The sequence below is a fragment of the Acinonyx jubatus genome, chromosome A2 (genome assembly GCF_027475565.1).
Source record: "Acinonyx jubatus isolate Ajub_Pintada_27869175 chromosome A2, VMU_Ajub_asm_v1.0, whole genome shotgun sequence".
In the NCBI taxonomy this organism is placed as follows: Eukaryota; Metazoa; Chordata; class Mammalia; order Carnivora; family Felidae; genus Acinonyx; species Acinonyx jubatus.
In genome coordinates this window covers 140,773,408-140,790,815 of record NC_069383.1, presented here as the reverse complement: position 1 = coordinate 140,790,815, position 17,408 = coordinate 140,773,408, and the positions used below count along the sequence as shown (strand labels likewise).

The 17,408-nt window shown below is 38.7% G+C and overlaps 1 protein-coding gene across 4 annotated transcripts in view; it reads left to right on the top strand.

Moving 5' to 3' along the window:
* The first annotated feature begins 788 nt into the window (after positions 1–788).
* The window catches only part of APPL1 (adaptor protein, phosphotyrosine interacting with PH domain and leucine zipper 1), a 54,435-nt gene continuing 37,815 nt past the window's right edge, over positions 789–17,408 (top strand). For all 4 annotated transcript variants that reach the window (XM_053219199.1, XM_053219198.1, XM_053219200.1 and 1 more), the window contains exons 1-7: positions 789–947; positions 7,448–7,546; positions 8,777–8,836; positions 10,353–10,424; positions 13,042–13,129; positions 14,775–14,816; positions 15,412–15,470. In XM_053219199.1, coding sequence (XP_053075174.1) covers positions 894–947; positions 7,448–7,546; positions 8,777–8,836; positions 10,353–10,424; positions 13,042–13,129; positions 14,775–14,816; positions 15,412–15,470 — 474 coding nt within the window. In that variant the 5' untranslated portion in view covers positions 789–893. The remainder of the gene's footprint in view (positions 948–7,447; positions 7,547–8,776; positions 8,837–10,352; positions 10,425–13,041; positions 13,130–14,774; positions 14,817–15,411; positions 15,471–17,408) is intronic.

The following is a 17,408-nucleotide window of genomic DNA, read 5'->3' as shown; positions in this document are numbered from 1 at the left end:
AAATGCTAATCAGTTACCGACATAATTAACCAGTGTATCCTGATCTTTAAAAGGTGCTTTCATCTGTGATTTAAAGGAAATACGGAAGTCTGAGTTGAGGCATGATAGCCCTTCAAGGCCAGGGAAGAATTGATGAATTGACAACAAAGTCACATGTTTTTAACCGGATATACTGATATCCAAGTGCCCAGAAAAATAATTGAGAGTCTACTACTGTCCATGAATTTACTGGAAAGCACTGTTAATGGCACAACTAGGGATCTCACAGATCTTTGAATTAGCCAGCACCATTTTGTGGGAGAGTCGGGGTTGGGGGTGGGGGGTAGCCTGGACGCTTCGGGCAGGGTTGGGAAGATGATAGTTTGATGCAGCTAAAGAAAGGGCCCCCGCAACAGGGTCTCTTCCGTGGTCTCCGACGAAAAATGTTGGGGGAGAAGTAAAATCGCCCCAGACTCCCACTGTGGTCCTCCTCACTCAATGTTCTGGTTTCCGGAGACTTTCGTTGACGGCGGGGGTGGGGGTTGACGGTCCCCTACAATTTATATGAAAATGCGCGCGCACGGTGTAGATGGCCGCTGTGAGCGGGCAGCGCCACCCCCCAAGCCGCTGCTCACCGCACAGCCCAACGCGGAGGAGGAAGCTCCGGACCAGCCCCGCCGCGCTGATGGGCGTCGCCACGAGCCAATGGGTGCGCAGGGAGGCGGGGCAGGGTGGCCGAGGGGGCGGGATTTCCCGCGCGGCCGCTAGGCGCCTGGCTAGAGCTGCGCGGGCGGCGACGGCGGCCGCGCCTGCGAGAGAGGGCGGGTCGGGGTCAGCTGCTGCAGTCGGGCGGGCGGGAGCGGGGAGCTGTGGGAGGCCGCCGTGTCTCCTGCCACCGCCCTCCCTCCGCCACGATGCCGGGAATCGACAAGCTGCCCATCGAGGAGACGCTGGAGGACAGCCCGCAGGTGAGGCGCGGGCGGCGAGGGAAAGAGCAGGGCGGGCCGACCCCAGGCCCGGCGCCGCCGCGGCCGCAGGTGCCCGCCCCGGACCAGGTGGGCGCCGCCGCCCAGTGTCCCCGCCCGTCGCGGGCCGCGCCCCGAGCCGCCGCGGCCCGGCCGCCAGCCGGAGGCCCGCGTGGGCCTGCGCGGCTGGGCCGAGAGCCGCGCGCGGGGTCCGGACGTCGGAGGGAGGCGACCGAGCCTTCGCCGCCTTCGCTCGTGGGCCCTGCGGTCATGTACGCGCGCGGGGCTCCCTTGTATTTGGTGAAAGGTGCATTTTTATCGCTGTAACGTGAGGCGATAAATCTCAGTCCTGGGATTTTCTCCCCGAAGGTCTCTTCGGAGGAAATGCAGGAGAAGAAACCCTGTAGACTTATTACATGGTTTCTGAGCAAGCTAGGGAAGGAAATGGATAGTTTTTCTTCGGGAGATGCTGGCAGGCTGCTGATTTGCCCGCGTGGAGAGTCATCGGCGAAGCCCGTCACGTGCCCGGGAGCCTCCCCGAGGAGTGTGTGCAGTGTCGTGGCCGCGACGGTAGCCGCTGTCACCCGAGCGGTGCACGACTTGTGATGGACCGCGCCTTCGCGGCTGCAAGACTGCTGCGCGAAATGGTGCAGACTTGGCCCTAATAAACTCATCAAAATAAAAGCCCCGTGTTTCGTGTGTTTGGGGGCAAGGCTAGCGTGGTTGCTTTAGCTTAAAACAGTCTAGAGAAACGTGTTCAATACCGAAGAATGAAATGAGATCTGTTAAAAACATGTTGGTAGGCGCTGTAACTTGCGTTGAGAAACATCATTCCTAAGCCTGTCTTGCACAGAATAATTTAAGCGATTTAAGATGATGTTGCTGGTTGTCTACCCCTCAGAACGAAGAAAATTTCCTGAAATGGTGTTCATTCAGAACAACAGTGGCACATATTTCCTGTGTCTTCATAGTTTAATATAGCCCCAAAAGATCAGGAAGAAGGGGCTAGATCCCCTGGCCTGTGTGACACGTCTGCCATGACTTTGTGCCAGTAATAATCGCCAAGTTGAAGTTGGGCTCTGATTGTGGAATTGATTCTTTTTTTTTTTTTTTCCTATGTGGAAAGTTACCTTCACAAGCCAGTTGTTTGCTGGTAATGTATTTTTATCAGCCTAAACTGACAGAAACCCACATCTTCGCTTATCTGGACCGCCCCAATAAGTATTTCAAATTCTTAATGATTTCTGTAGTATAAAGTTAGAAATTACGTTTGTTTCACATGTTTTGCAAAAATTTTGTGGCATGTATTGGTCAGGTGCACTCTGTCATTTTACTTTTATTATTATGTAAGACTCAACAGGTTGCCTTACCTTTCTTTCCTTGCCTGGTTTTTATGGCCCATAAAGATTATACAAAACCTCGGAATGGGTAGCACAGTGCTCTCGCCATGACTTGTGAAGAGGTTGTAATCTGACTCATCTAATTTCTTGAACTTTTCACACAATTAGTTTACAACTTGAGCATTCGTGTTTGTTTGCTTTTGTATAAGGGTGCGCCATATCAGTATCGGTTTTATGGTAATTTTTAATGAAATAGCCACATTGCTATTCTTTCAGTTTTTAGAAGTGGTAAATTTGAACTAGGTAATATTGACTTGGGAAAATTAGTTGGGACAAATGGGATTTAGAAAGGAAAGATATTGGAAGTAGTCCTTAGGGAGAACTTGTGGTAGGATAGAAAGCCCTAAATCTGGGACTAAGGGTGTAAGGGTTTTTAGTCCTTCACTGACACTTCACTTGCTTTAGAGCAGGTCACTCAACGTCTCCGCATCTCAGTGTTACAGTGAACGTTTTTATTTTTGTACCTGATTATGAAAATCATAGTTATGTGCTTCAGAAAAACTGAAAGGGACAGAAAACAGTTACCTGTCTTTTCCGAGGCAGCAAACCCTATTAACAGTTTTACTTGTTCCTAGCTTTCTCTTACATACTTTAATGTATTTGAAGTTATATTGTGCATAACAATTTTTATTTGGCTTTAACTTAACATTACAGGGTAAGTGTTCACATATCCTTCATTCTGAATAAAAAAAAATTAAAGGCTACATGTTTCCTTAACTGATTTAACAGTTGTCCTATTGTTGGACTTAGAGATTTTTCCCAAGTTTTGTTTTTATATATAGGACTTCGGTTAATGCTTTGGGACATGAATTTTTGTTCTCATTTGGACTACTGACACAGGATAGAGTCCAAGAAGTTGAATAACAAAGAGTATGCAAACTTTTAAAGCTCCTGCTATAGATAAGTTCTTTTTTATTTTCAAATTTTTATTTAAATTCTAGTTAACATACAGTGCAATGTTGGTTTTAGGAGTAGAATTCAGTGATTCATCACTTATGTACAATACTCAGTACTCATCATAACAAGTGCCCTCCTTAATACCCGTCACCTGTCTAGCCCTTTCCCCATCCACTTCCCTCCATCAACCCTCAGTTTGTTCTGTCTTTAAGAGACTCTTCATGGTTTGTTTCCTGCTCTTTTCTCTTTCCCCCCTCCTGTATGTTCATCTGTTTTGTTTCTTAAATTCCATATATGAGTGAGATCATATGGCATTTCTCTGTCTCTTGTTTCATTTAGCATAGTACACTCTGGCTCTACCCACATGGCTGCAAATGGCAGGATTTCATTCTTTTTGATGGCTGAGTAATATTCCATGCACACACACATGCATACATATATACATACCACATGTTCTTTATCCATCTTCAGTTGATGGATATTTGGGCTCTCTCCATAGTTTGGCTATTATTGATGATGTTGCTATAAACATCAGGGTGCATGTACCCCTTCGAATCTGTATTTTTGTATCCTTTGGGTAAATATTGAGTAGTGCAATTGCTGGATGGAAGGGTGGTTCTGTTTTTAGTTTTTTGAGGAACCTCTGTTCTCCAGAATGGCTGCACCAGTTTGCATTCCCACCAACAGTGTAAGAGGGTTCCCCTTTCTCTGCATCCTCATCAACACCTGTTGTTTCCTGTGTTGTTAATTTTAGCCATTCTGACAGATGTGAGGTGGTATCTCATCATGGTTTTGATTTATATTTCCTTGATGATGAGTGATGTTGAGCATCTTTTCATGTGTCTGTTAGCTATGTTTGGCTTCTTTGGAAGAATGTCTATGCATGTCTTCTGCCCATTTCTTAACTGGATTTTTTTTCTTATGTTATTATATTTTTGAGAGAAAGAGCATGCATGAGCAGGGGAAGGACAGAGACAGAAGGAGAGAGAGATCCCAAGCAGGCTCCACACTGTCAGCCCAGAGCCTGAAGTGGGACTCAAACTTATGAACCATGAGATCATGACCTGAGCCGAAATCAAGAGTCAAATGCTTAACTGACTGAGCTATCCAGGCACCCCTGGATTATTTGTTTTTTGGGTGTTTGATAAGTTCTTTTTAGATTTTGAATACCAGTCCTTTATCAGATATGTTGTTTGCCGATATCTTCACCCTTTCTGTAGGCTGCCTTTTAGTTTTGTTGATTGTTTCCTTTGTATAGACAAGGTTTTCTTTGTTTTGTTTTTAATTTTTTTGAAGTTTATTCATATTTGAGAGAGACAGAATGAGCGGGAAAGGGGCAGAGAGAGAGGGAGACACAGAATCTGAAGCGGGCTCCAGGCTCTGAGCTGTTAGCACAGAGCCCAACATGGGGCTCGAACTCACGAACTGTGAGATCATGACCTGAGCCGGAAGTCAGACTCTTGACTGACTACGCTGCTCAGGCACCCCTCTAGATAAGTGTTTATTTAAATCATTTGATCCTAATCAAAAGTGGCTTGTCAGTTGCTATGTAAAAAGGTTAGAGCCTTGGAGTCATGAAAGGCTATCGTGAATTACAGTTATCTTTTTTTAGTTTTGATTTATAGTAACTATTAAAATAGAGAGGAATTTGCAAGTTCAAATCCATCTGTTTGGATATAAACATCTTTAGAATTATCTTGCCCAAACAATCTCCTGTTCTGCAAATGATCATATTATTTGTTGAGAAAGGAAATCTTTAAGGCTATACTATACTAGCTGCCTTGTCCATACTTATATATTGTTTTGAAAATCAGGAGCAAAATGAAACTTGCTAGTTATTAAGAACAGATATGAACCTTTAAAAATAATTGTATAGATAAATACCAGTGACTCTTCAGTGCTGGAACTATGAAGATAAAACTCCAGTCCCAACTGGCATAATATGGAATACTCATTTCTTTCTTTGGCATAACATGGAATACTCATAGATTATAAGACATACCTTTTTTTCTTTTCCCACATTTTAACATGTCTGATATTGAGATAAATGCCCCTTACAGTTGATAATGTTTTATGTGTAATTGGTTGCAAATGTACACACATGGTTGTTTCTCCTAGTGGCATGACTGGTCAAGTGCAACCTCTCAGTGTTCAGGCAATTTGAAGGATTATCAGTCCTCTTTATTGTCTGAAAATATTCCTTTGACTCCTGCTGGAATGAACCAAGTACTGCCATCAAAGTTTGCTGAATCGGTATCAATGGTTTGGAAGAAAGTACTGGGGGCAAAAGTGAGCACTTGTAAGAAATACTTGTCACGTTCCCATGGCACAGAATAATATTGGATGGGAAAACATGGATATTGATGATTCTTCTGTCAAAAAGTGACTCAAAAGAGTTGAACTCTGAAGAAGTGTTAGGATTATATTAAATTCATGCTGTTTGTGTTTTGCTTTTATGTTTATATTAATTATATATAAAATTAATTATATATGATATATATATAATTATATAAAAAATGTTTAAAGGTCTATTTCCACAAATATAAAGTAAAAATTACAAGACAGAAGAATACCTCAAATCATAGCTTAATTGCTGGCATTATTTTGTTGCAGTAGTATTTAAAAAGAGTGCAGCTCACAGTGGATGCCATCATAGATTCAATGAAATGGTACCACATTGATGTACTTTTTATAAGGTGCTAGCTAGATATAACTAGCTTTAAGTAGGGAACCCATTTTAACACTGGGCTAAGGAGATATTTTTAATTTAAGTCCACTACAGGTTTTTGCATAAATGTGTAATTCCTTGAATTAGAATAATTTTGGGGAAACAAAAAACGAAATGGCAGATTTTTCTTTGGAATGGCACTAAGTCAAACAAGATTTCTTAATGCTTTCTTTTTTACATCTTAAAATAGCACTGTGGGGAATAGGGGTGGGGCACAGAGCTAAAAAAGTAAAAAGATTCTCTGTCAGATCTAAATATCTGGGGCATGGGGGAGTAGAGGACTGACGACATGGACTTCATATATTGGCATAATGATTTTGTCCCCCCGCCCCTCCTTTTCAAAACTGTGTTGACTTAGCTTTCTTTTCTGAAAATAGGAAACTAAAGAATAAGTTGATTTTTAAAAACCACTTTCTAAGGCTGAGACATAAATGAACTATTTGTAGAATAAAAATACAAGGTCATCTTTTAGATTTTAAGCTGCAGTTATCGCAATAGTTGTTAATATTTTCATTCTTTCTCTGCCTTTGGGATATGAAAAGGTGAGGAGTATACCTTGCCTTGATATGCTGAGTTTCTTCATCTCTATCCTTCTTATTGACAGTCTTAACATTTACTTAAAAAAATTCCCCTTAATACGAAGGGGAAATTCTTAGTGCATTAAAAAAAAAGAAGAAGCCTAACAATATAGACAAGTGTAAAGAAGAAGAAAACAATAAACCCTCAAATTCTGTACTCTTTATAAGTTAGTATTTAATTGGCCATGTTATGGGGCGCCTGGGTGTCTCAGTCAGTTGGTTGGGCATTTGACTTCAGCTCAGGTCATGATCTCGCAGTCCATGGGTTTGAGCCCCGCGTCGGGCTCTGTGCTGACAGCTCAGAGCCTGGAGCCTGTTTCAGATTCTGTGTCTCCCTCTCTCTTTGCCCCTCCTCTGCTCATCCTGTCTCTCTCTTTCTCTCTCTCTCAAAAATAAATAAACATTAAAAAAAATTTTTTTTAATTGGCTCTGTTAGGGTTGGGTACTATGTTATTTTGAATTAGGACGGGGAGGGTTTTGGCTACTCCAAGAGAACATGGAAAAAGAGAAATAATCATAAGTTATCTGAATAATAAGAAATAAGTTATCCTGAAATAAGACATTTAAAATATTTATACATGGAATACTGTTAATTAGCCTTGAATGTTTTTGTTGATTTGTTCTTAGTTTAATCACAGGCTTTTTTTAATTCATAAAAATACACCTTTGTTCCTTCTAAAGTTTGTGTGCTGTAGTTGGAAAATCCCTGCGTTTTGGTGAAGTGAAATTGAGAACAAAGAACCCCAGCATCTTGGCATTACTATCAAAAGAGAGAAAATAGATTAAAACTCAGAATTATTAGAGCTCCAGTGTCCTAGGATTTTTCCTTCCTCTAGAAAAAAAATTTTCTATTTGATTTATATAATGGTGACCTAAACTTACTGCTTTTATTTTATACAGACAAGGTCTTTACTGGGTGTATTTGAAGAAGATGCTACAGCTATTTCCAACTATATGAACCAGTTGTACCAAGCTATGCATCGGATTTATGATGCACAGGTAAAAAGCTAAGGGCTGATTCAATGCTTTTTTTAAAAATGACTTTAAGCCCATGAGGACAGAGGGATAGAGTCTGTCTTGTTTACTGGTGCCTGAATGCATGAAGGAACTTTTAAGTATTTTGTATTACTGAGCTCACATTCCAAGTACTAGTGAGTGTATAGTTTGTAGCACTACAGAAGACGTGAAGATTTAAGCATTTTCCTCTTTCTACCTAAACACAGTAAGAGCTTTCTTACTGAAACTCACTGATCATGATCTTTGCCTAAGATTTAACTGAAAGCCCCATACTGTCACCAGTGTTTTCCCTAATCATGCTTTTAATCTCAAGGAACACTTCCCCCTTTTTGAGTAAAGGATTTGAAGGTGGTTTATCTTTAGTGAGAAGAACATAATAAAAATTAGATATAACTCTGGGTGCTGGGAGATTAGTTCAAGAAGGAGATGGGTAGATTTTTTTTGTGTGTCGAGCAGGCTTAAGATTCAAGGCTGTTTATGTAACTCAGTTATAAGCCTTAACAGCGACTTGGGTGCTGTGTTAAACTTTCTTTGGGATTAATTAAGTACACAAGTTTCTTTTTCTCCTTCTCATTTTATCTCCTTTCTGGATTCACATTTTCTTTATGTACTAAAAAGTTGCTGTGATAGTTTTTTTTTTTTTTTCCCCTTGTGATAGGTCTTTCAAGATTTGATTCCTGACCACAGAGATTAATTACAATGTAAAAGAAATGTTATATTTGTCATTATGTTCATCACGGAAAAAAAAACTTCAAAAAGTATTTCCTTCATCTGGCTGTGTTGCTGTATTATGTGACTAGGCTAACCACATTTTGGTTGTATGTTATTAAATGCATTGGTCTAGTATCAGCACCTAGAGAGAGGAATAATTAGTCATTAATATAGAATCTCTCAAGATTTTTCTAAGATTATATACAGTTTACTTCTAACCTGAAAGCTTTAACAGCATTTAATACTTAGTTTTTATTAGCTAAAAAAAAACATACACCTAGAACACTGCTGAATTCCTTGATGGTGTCCATTTATTTCATGGTTTGATTTTCCCTTAAAAATGCTCTAATGGTAGTTCCCTTTCCAGTGATTTAATGAGGGGTTTATAGAGCATGTTATATAGCATTTATGTTAAGTGGTAAACGTGGTTTAGGTATCTTCAACTAAAACTTTCTTGATCAGTAATATTGTGTTAATTTGAATGCTGTTTTTTTCCTACAGAATGAATTAAGTGCAGCAACACACCTGACTTCAAAACTTTTAAAAGAATATGAAAAACAGGTATAGTATATGAAAATTTTTAGAGCGTAATTTAAAATATGCAGTGAGGGGCACCTGGGTGGCTCAGCTGGTTAACCGTCCTACTCTTGGTTTCAGCTCAGGTCATGATCTCACAGTTCGTGGGTTGGAACCCTGCACCAGGCTCTGCACTTTTAGTGCAGAGTCTGCTTGGGATTCCCTCTCTCTCTCTCTCTCTCTCTCTCTCTCTCTCTCCCCCTCTCTCTCCCTCTCTCTCTCTCTCTGCACCTTCCCTGCTTGCTTTCTCTAAATAAATAAATAAATAAATAAATAAATAAGTAAACATTAAAAAAATATTCAGTGATACAGTATCTGTATAGATAAACAGAATTTCTCACCAAGAATCCTAAGCTTTTTTGAATTTGCAGAAGGTAATTTGGGCATGCTGTTGAAATTCCACTATAGCACTTATATCTGATTTTAATTACTTATTGTTACATATTAGTTATTTAATTGACCTCTCTTTACAAATGAAGAAACTGAGGCTTGCTCAAGATTTTACGGTTGGTGATTGGAGGAATTGGAGCTAAACACCAAATCTTAAACTCCTTGTATGGTGTGCCTTCCTGTATACACATGTTAATTAGTTGCTTAGCAAACATTTTAATTAATGTTTACTAATTGTATGAATTATGCTGTTTTATTAAGTGACATTTTTAAAGTTTATTCAAAATTTTAGAAGTTTTTTGAAGTTTCAGTTGACTCTTTAACAACATGGATTTGAACTGCACAGGTCCACTTATTCATGGATTTTTTTGGTAAATACAGTACAGTAAATATATTTTTTCTTACGGTTTTCTTAACATTTTCTTTTTTCTAAAAGATTATGGAAATACAGTACATAGTACATGCAATACACAAAATACATGTTAATCAACTGTTTGTTACTGATAAGGCTTCTAGTCGGCAGCAGGCTGTTAGTAGTTAAATTTGGGGGGGGGAGTTAAAAGTTATATGTGGGGGTTGGCACTTCTAACTTCCACGTTGTTTGAGGGTCAGCTGTGGTTTTTTATGTTTGTTTATTTTGAGACAGAGTGTGAGTGGAGAAGGGGCAGATAGAGGGAGAGAGAGAATCCTAAGCATGGAGCCCAATGTGGGGCTCCATCTCATGCTGGCAAGATCATGACCTGAGTTGAAATCAAGAGTCGGATGCTTAACCAACATAGCCAGTCAGGTACCCTGGGTCAGCTGTTTTTAAAAATGTAAATTATAGGGGTGTGTGGGTGGCTCAGTTGGTTGAGCGTGGGACTCTTGATTTCGGCTCAGGTCATTATCTCATGGTTTGCGAGTTCGAGCCCCACATCGGGCTCTGCACTAATGGTGCAGAGCCTCCTTGGGAGTCTCTCTCTCCCTGTCTCTCTACCCGCTCTCTCTCTCTCTCTCTTTCTCTCAAAATAAAAAATGAACTTGAACAAAAATAAAAATGTAAATTATAACATCATTCACAAAAGATATACAGCACTGGGCCTTTACCTCATCTGTGTTTCTCACTTTTCAGCGCTTTCCACTGGGGGGTGATGATGAAGTTATGAGTTCAACTTTGCAACAGTTTTCAAAAGTTATAGATGAGGTAAGTGCTTGTTATAATTATATCTTGCTTGAATATATGGTCTTATAATTAAGTTACTCAAGTTGTTTAGCTTTTATTGGGAACTTGTATTATTATGATAGGAGCAAATCTCTATAATAAAAGTTTACTATTTAAAGAAGGACCTTATTTCCATCTTAGTGGCTGTCTCCTGTCTTAGTGGCTTCCTCATAAAAATAGTACTTTCTTTTTCTGATTAAAACAAATTGTTTTCAAGGGATAAGCATATAGATGTGCTCTCTCTCCTCCCAGTCCATGTCACGTTCATCCTTTCACTGTGTTATTTGATGTAGGCAGGGAGAGAATTAAATTATGAGCTATAGGTGGGTTCTGGGACTTTTTTAATGATTAGTTCTGCTGACTGGTTAGAGAAATTAAGGGCTGATATTGGCTGTCTGGGATGGAAGGATTAATAAACTGAATGGCAAAATATTGCTAGGTGGAAGAAGTGTGGTGAGAGCTGTCTAGGGAGTCCATAACTGTTCTCAACTAGTGCACTGATGAAAGATCTTTTCATGTGAAACACTAGATAGTTCTGTCTTTTCTAGTCTATCTGAAAAAGTAATTTTTTGAAATATTTTAAAAAATTTTTAATGTTTATTATTTTTGAGAGAGAGAGAGAGACCAAGCATGAGCAGGGGAGGGGCAGAGAGAGAGGGAGACACAGAATCAGAAGTAGGCTCCAGGCTCTGAGCTGTCAGCACAGAGCCCGACACAGGGCTCAAACTCCGGAGCCGTGAAATCATGACCTGAGCTGAAGTTGGATGCTCAACTGACTGAGCCACCTAGGCGCCCCTGAAATATTTTAATAACTCATTGTAGCCAAGTATTGTCACAGGAGAGCAATATAAAGAAATGTTTGTAGAAAATGGAGTATTTTTATTGTGGTAAGATATACATAACATAAAATTTACTCCTGGTTATATTATGCATTCACAGTGTTGTGTAACCATCACCACTGATGTTCCAGAACATTTTCATCATCATCCCAAAGGAAACCCTGTGCCCATTAAGCAGTCATTCCATACTCCCTCTCCCTTCAGCTCCTGGCAACCACAAATCTACTTTCTATCTATCTGAATGGATTTGCCTGTTTTGGATATTTCCTATATAATTTGTGGGGTTTTGTGTCTGCTTTCACTTGGCATCATGTTTTTAAGGTTTATCTGTGTTGCGGCATGTATCAGAGTTTCATTCCTTTTTTAGGTGAATAAAATTCCATTGTATGAATATACCACATTTTATTTATTCCTTCATGGTTGATGGACATTTGAGTTGTTTTCTACCTTTTGGCTACTGGAAGTAGTGCTGCAGTGAGCGTTTGTATACAAGTTTTATTTTTGTTTTTTTGGGTTTTTGTTTTTTGAACACCACTTTTTCAGTTCTTTTGGGTATATAATCAGGAGTGGGGTTGCTGGATTATATGGTAATTTTATGTTTAGCTTTTTGAGGAACTGCCAGACTTTTTTCCACACTTCTGCGCACTTTTACATTCCCACCAGTAGTGGAGGGTTCCAGTTTCTACACATCCTCACCAGCGCTTTTCATTTATATTTTTATTATAACCATCTAAGCAGGTATGAAGTGCTATATCGTTGTAGTTTTTATGTGCATTTTTCTGATGGCTAATGACATTGAGCACTTTTTTCTATGCTTATTGGTCATTTGTATATCTTTGAAGAAATGTCTCTGGTAGCCCCTGCCCCCAATCCACAGAGGATACATTCCAAGACCCGCCCCCCAGCGGATGCCCGAAACCCTGGATAGTATTGAATCCTGTATGTTTTACTGTATATACATAAATGTGATAAAGATTTATTTACAAATTAGGTGCCGTAAGATTCACAGAATGAGAGAATAATTAACAGTAAAATAGAATTATGACATAAAATTTGTGTGAATGTGGTGTCTCTCTCTCTCAAAATACTGTGCTGTATGCACCCTTTTTGTTGTAATGTGAAATGATAAAATGCCTACACGATGAGGTGAAGTGAGGTGGATAGTGTAGGCATTGTGATCTAGTGTTAGGCTACTGTGGCCTTCTGACACTGTCCGGAGGAGGAGGATCATCTGCTTCAAGACTGCAGTTGACCTTGGGTACCTGAAAGAGCAGAAGGCAACCCTGGGTAAGGCGGTGGCACTACGATATTCAGACCTTTGACCTTTTTATAATTGGGTGGTTTATCTTTTGTTATTCAGTTTCTTACTTATTCTAGACGCAAGTTCTTTATCAGGTATACGATTGGCAAATATTTTCTCCCTTTCTGTGGGTTGTGATTTTATCTTCTTGATAGTATCCTTTGCATAAAAATTTTTAATTTCAGTGAAGTCCAACTTATATATTCTTTTGTGGCTTTTGCTTTTGGTGTCATATCTAAGAAACCACTGCCAAATCCAAGGTTATCCTGTATTTTTTCCTAAGAGTTTTAAATGGATTTTTTTTACTGTATAATATTTTGTAGTATATCATATAATTTTGAGTGTTCTCTTATATAAAATGGATCAGCATCTGTTTACTAGATTTTATTTAATTTACATAACACTGGCTAAATGTCTCTGTATAGTTATTTACTTGGCCTTTTTGTCTTTCTTTTACTAGCTTAGCTCTTGTCATGCAGTACTTTCAACGCAGCTTGCTGATGCCATGATGTTCCCCATTACCCAGTTTAAAGAAAGAGATTTGAAAGGTACTGAAGTCAAGTTTGTGTTTACTTTCATTAGCTGTCAGAAGATTAATACTTGCAAAGTGCATATTACTCTATACCTTAACCATTTCTGACTACAGTTTATACCACTTTGTCACTGGTTATTTGTGGGAGATCCTGCTAGATGTTAAACTAGTTACTGGAAAGTACTGATATGGATAGTGTCACTTTCCCTGAGAAAGCCTAGAGAAGGAGATGGGTGAAGCAGATAATTATGATACTCTGTCTCTTATAATTAGGGAATGAGCAAGGTACTGTGGGGCCTCAGAGGAGGGTGTCAGGAAGGCATCACCAAGAATGGAACCTCAGCATTGAACATTGAAGAGGCATTTGCCAGGAGAAGAGAGTCACTGTTCTATTAGGGGGACTAGAAAGCATAAAGGTATGGGTTGGAGAAATACATGGCTTGTTTTGTGGATGACGAGAACTCAGTATGGCAGCAATGTTGGATATGTTGGGGTATGACAGGAGACAGATCTAGAAATAGATCATGCTAAAGATGTTGGACTTGAGTTTATAAGCAAGGAGAAGCCAGTGGAGGCCTTTAAGAAGTAGACCCAATTCCTTTAGTTTTTAAGGATGGAATAGAGTGTATTTGATGTTGAGGAAAATGGATTAGGAAGTTCAGAGCTCAAGGAGGTGACAGTGGCACAGGAGGTGTGTTTATGGGCTGCAGTAGTGGGAGGTAGGGGTACTGGCACATCTAGCAACCCATGACTTAGTAGTTTATGGTGGTTTTGTTTCTCCCCACTTAGGATTAGTAGGTGATAACATGTGAGTTTTACAGAATTGGCTCTGTTTTCTCATAATTCACAGTCTCAGACAGTCATATAGACTTATTTATTGAAAATATAGATAGAATTAAAACTGAACTAATGTATCAGTGGATGGCAAACTATTTAAATTATGCATGAAATAAAGACAGATGTATTTTAGAGATGGAGTTAATATTTATGGTGGTGATCCTTAAGAATGGTTATTTCCAAGGTCAATATAAACAAGTTCTTTTCTTAGTCTGAATGTCGTAACCTTATTAATTATTCTTTGTTCCTCATTCAGCATTTTTACTTATTAGAGTCAGTACCAGTGAATGAATGAAGGGGGTGCTTGGGTGGCTCAGTTGGTTGAGTGACCAGTTCTTGATTTTGGCTCAGGTCATGATCCCAGGGTTATGGGATGGAGGCCTGCGTTGGGCTTCACGCTGAGTGTGGAGTCTGCTTAAGATATTCTCTCCCCCTGCCCCTCTCCTTTGCTTGTGTGCTTTTTTTCTTGCTCTCTCTCTCTCTCTCTCTCTCTCTCTCTTTAAACATAAATAAATAAAAGAATATGTTGCATGCTGGTACTAAGACTAATCTGCCTATCTTAGAATTTGCAATGATTTTAAAATTTGTTTTTGTGTCATATTACTAATTTGTGGCAAGTCGATTTTCTGTTGGTGTAACTGTTGTTAATAATAGTGAATGTTCCATAGGCTACTTGAAACACAGAATAACTTTTTCACTTTGTTGAATTATGGAATGTTATTTGGAATTTTAATTGTAGCTTAAATGGCAGTTACTGTTTTCTAAACAAAATTTAAGAAATTTCATAAATATGCTAAATTGAAACTATTCTTGAACTTTTCCAGAAATATTGACATTAAAGGAAGTGTTTCAGATTGCTAGTAATGGTAAGTTTTGAATACTTTACAGTTGGTTCTCGCAGTGATCTATTTCTTTATCAACACAAATCTATGTTCTATGTAGTAGAAAAAAGTGAACCTAATTAAAAGTTTCAGTGAATATTATGTAAATCAGTGCTCTTATTTAAGTTGCACTATTTGTGCTACAAGAAAAATTTAAAAGGAAACTAAATCAAATTTTTCAGTTTGTTGTCTTAATAATACCCGAGGAATTGGCGTAATATTTACCCTTCCTTGTTTTCCTGTATATTCCAAAGTTGTCTTTAGTGAACATTTGCCATTTTTATACTGAAAAATACTTTAAAAAACTTAGTGGAGTACAGTCTATTTGGAATTAAATAGTTTGCCAATTAAATAAGTAGAAACATAATGAGAACATTTAAGTGGATTGCTCATATGGTAGAGAATTCTTGCTTTAGTACATTTGTTGAAAGATGCACATGTGAAAACCATTTAAAGTTTTTTTGGTTTATAACTTTTGTAAGTTTATAAGTTTTGTCAGGTAAGTTTTAAGTTTTGTCAGGTAAGTTTTAAGTTTTGTAAGGTACTATTGTATTGTTGTTAATAGTTATTTCTTTTCCAGATCATGATGCTGCAATTAACAGATATAGCCGATTGTCAAAAAAAAGAGAAAATGATAAGGTGTGATACATATTTACTCCTTTAGTATCACAATTAGCAATTGTTTCATTAGATGGTCTGGTTTTTCCTGTTTAAACATAGTAGCTAGCAGTTACTTTGTATGTTTTTCTGTATTGTCCTTGATTCTTTCCTTCTATTTGTTTCAAAGCCTTTCTGATAATTATTGGACAATAATTATCTCTTTGAACAAACTATTTTTCTGCTGACAAAATTTTCTAAGTAAACAGAACTATTCCAAAAATGCAATTGATGCACAGTATATAACATTGCTCCTTTTGCTTTGTGTTTTGATAACATTGCATGTGTCCTGTTTTTATTTGACTATGTATGTATTCAGAAGTGTCTTCTGAGATACAGTGGTTAAACAGTTGAATTGTTGCATACATAATTGAATGAACTTCTGTTATGAGGACCTTCTCATTTACACGGAATATATATAGTTTTTGATACTTGTTCCACAAGAGAAATCCAGAAATATTTCACTCTATTTCAAAATAGGAGATATGCATGTGAGTAAAAAACAAAGAAATTATTAACAAGTTCATCTGGATGCTCCTTAAGATCATTTCTCTCTCAGTGCCTGATCCAAGGCTTGCTGAGTAGGACTCCACTAGATGTTTTTGAGTGAGGTGATCTCTGGTCCTCAGAGTTGGTTTCTGCAGCCTTGGCTGTGGCTGCTGGTAGAGACAGTGATCGCTTGTGGGAATCCACGACTGGGTACAGTTTACTGTGCAACAGCTACTGTGACGCAGTAAAGGGAATGTGTCTCATAAAGTTCAGTACGAAGAACTTTCAGTTTCTAATTTTAGTTCACTGATTATTTGACGGTGCAAATATTGATAAAATATATACATTTTGAATTCTACATTACGAAATAGTTTAAAGGTCTAGGTTAGAATTTTGGTGTATTTTTTATGTTGCTCCTGGCTGTTCCAGGTTTGTTGTTGTTATTTCAGGTAGTTTTAAAAACATTCTTTTACCAATTTTGTTTTATTTGAAAAATTTTTGACCATCTGCTATATGTCGGGTACCATGAGGCAAGAGTGTGAATAGGCTCCACTCCCATCCTCAGGAGTGGACAATATGCACTTAAGGAAGGCATATTCCTATGTGAAGGCGTACAGCTGGATTGGATTGGGTGCCAGAGTACGAGGATGAAGAGAACCCATGAATTAACATTGAGTTAAGTACTTAACAAGTAGAAGTCTTAAAATGCTGCAAGAACATACAGAGAGCCTCAGTTAACTTTGGTGATTTGGTGAAAGGCTTTACTTTTAGGAGGTGCTATTTGGATTGAAGATGAGTGAAAGTCACTGGTTTGGGACAGGGGACAGAGGGCGTTCCTGGAAGAAAAACAGCCTTTGCAGATGCACATGGTAGAGTCTAGAGAATGTAAAGGTTAGGAGTACTCACTGGCTCTAAGTCAGACTGCATAAGAACAAATCTCAGCTTTGCTGCTTGTTTGTCTGACGTCATTTTCGAGCCTTTATTTCTCTTGTCAAAAACACTCAGTAGTTTTGACGATGAAATGGGATAATGCATGCAGGGTACCTGGCTTGTAGCAAGTTTTCATTAAATTCTAGCAATAATTATTATGATAATGATGTGTGTCTGGAGCATAGGATGTATTTGGGGAGGTGTGGCAGAGAAGACAAGAAAGAAGGAGTTTGGGGCTATTTCAGTGACTGAAATTTGAGTTAGAGAAAGTGGGCAGCCTCCTTAAAGGAATCCTACTTAAAGGATTTTAAGTGGGTAACACCATGCAGTTGTGTTGCAGAATAAAAATACTACTGGAAATGTGAAGGGGACAGGACTAGTGGGAACTCATTGAAAAAGTACCAAAATAGTTTGCAGAGCCTCAGCTAAGGTTGTTATGGAAAGTGGAGAGGAAGAAATACTTCTAGAAAATATTTTGTGAGTGGAACTGACAAGACTTAT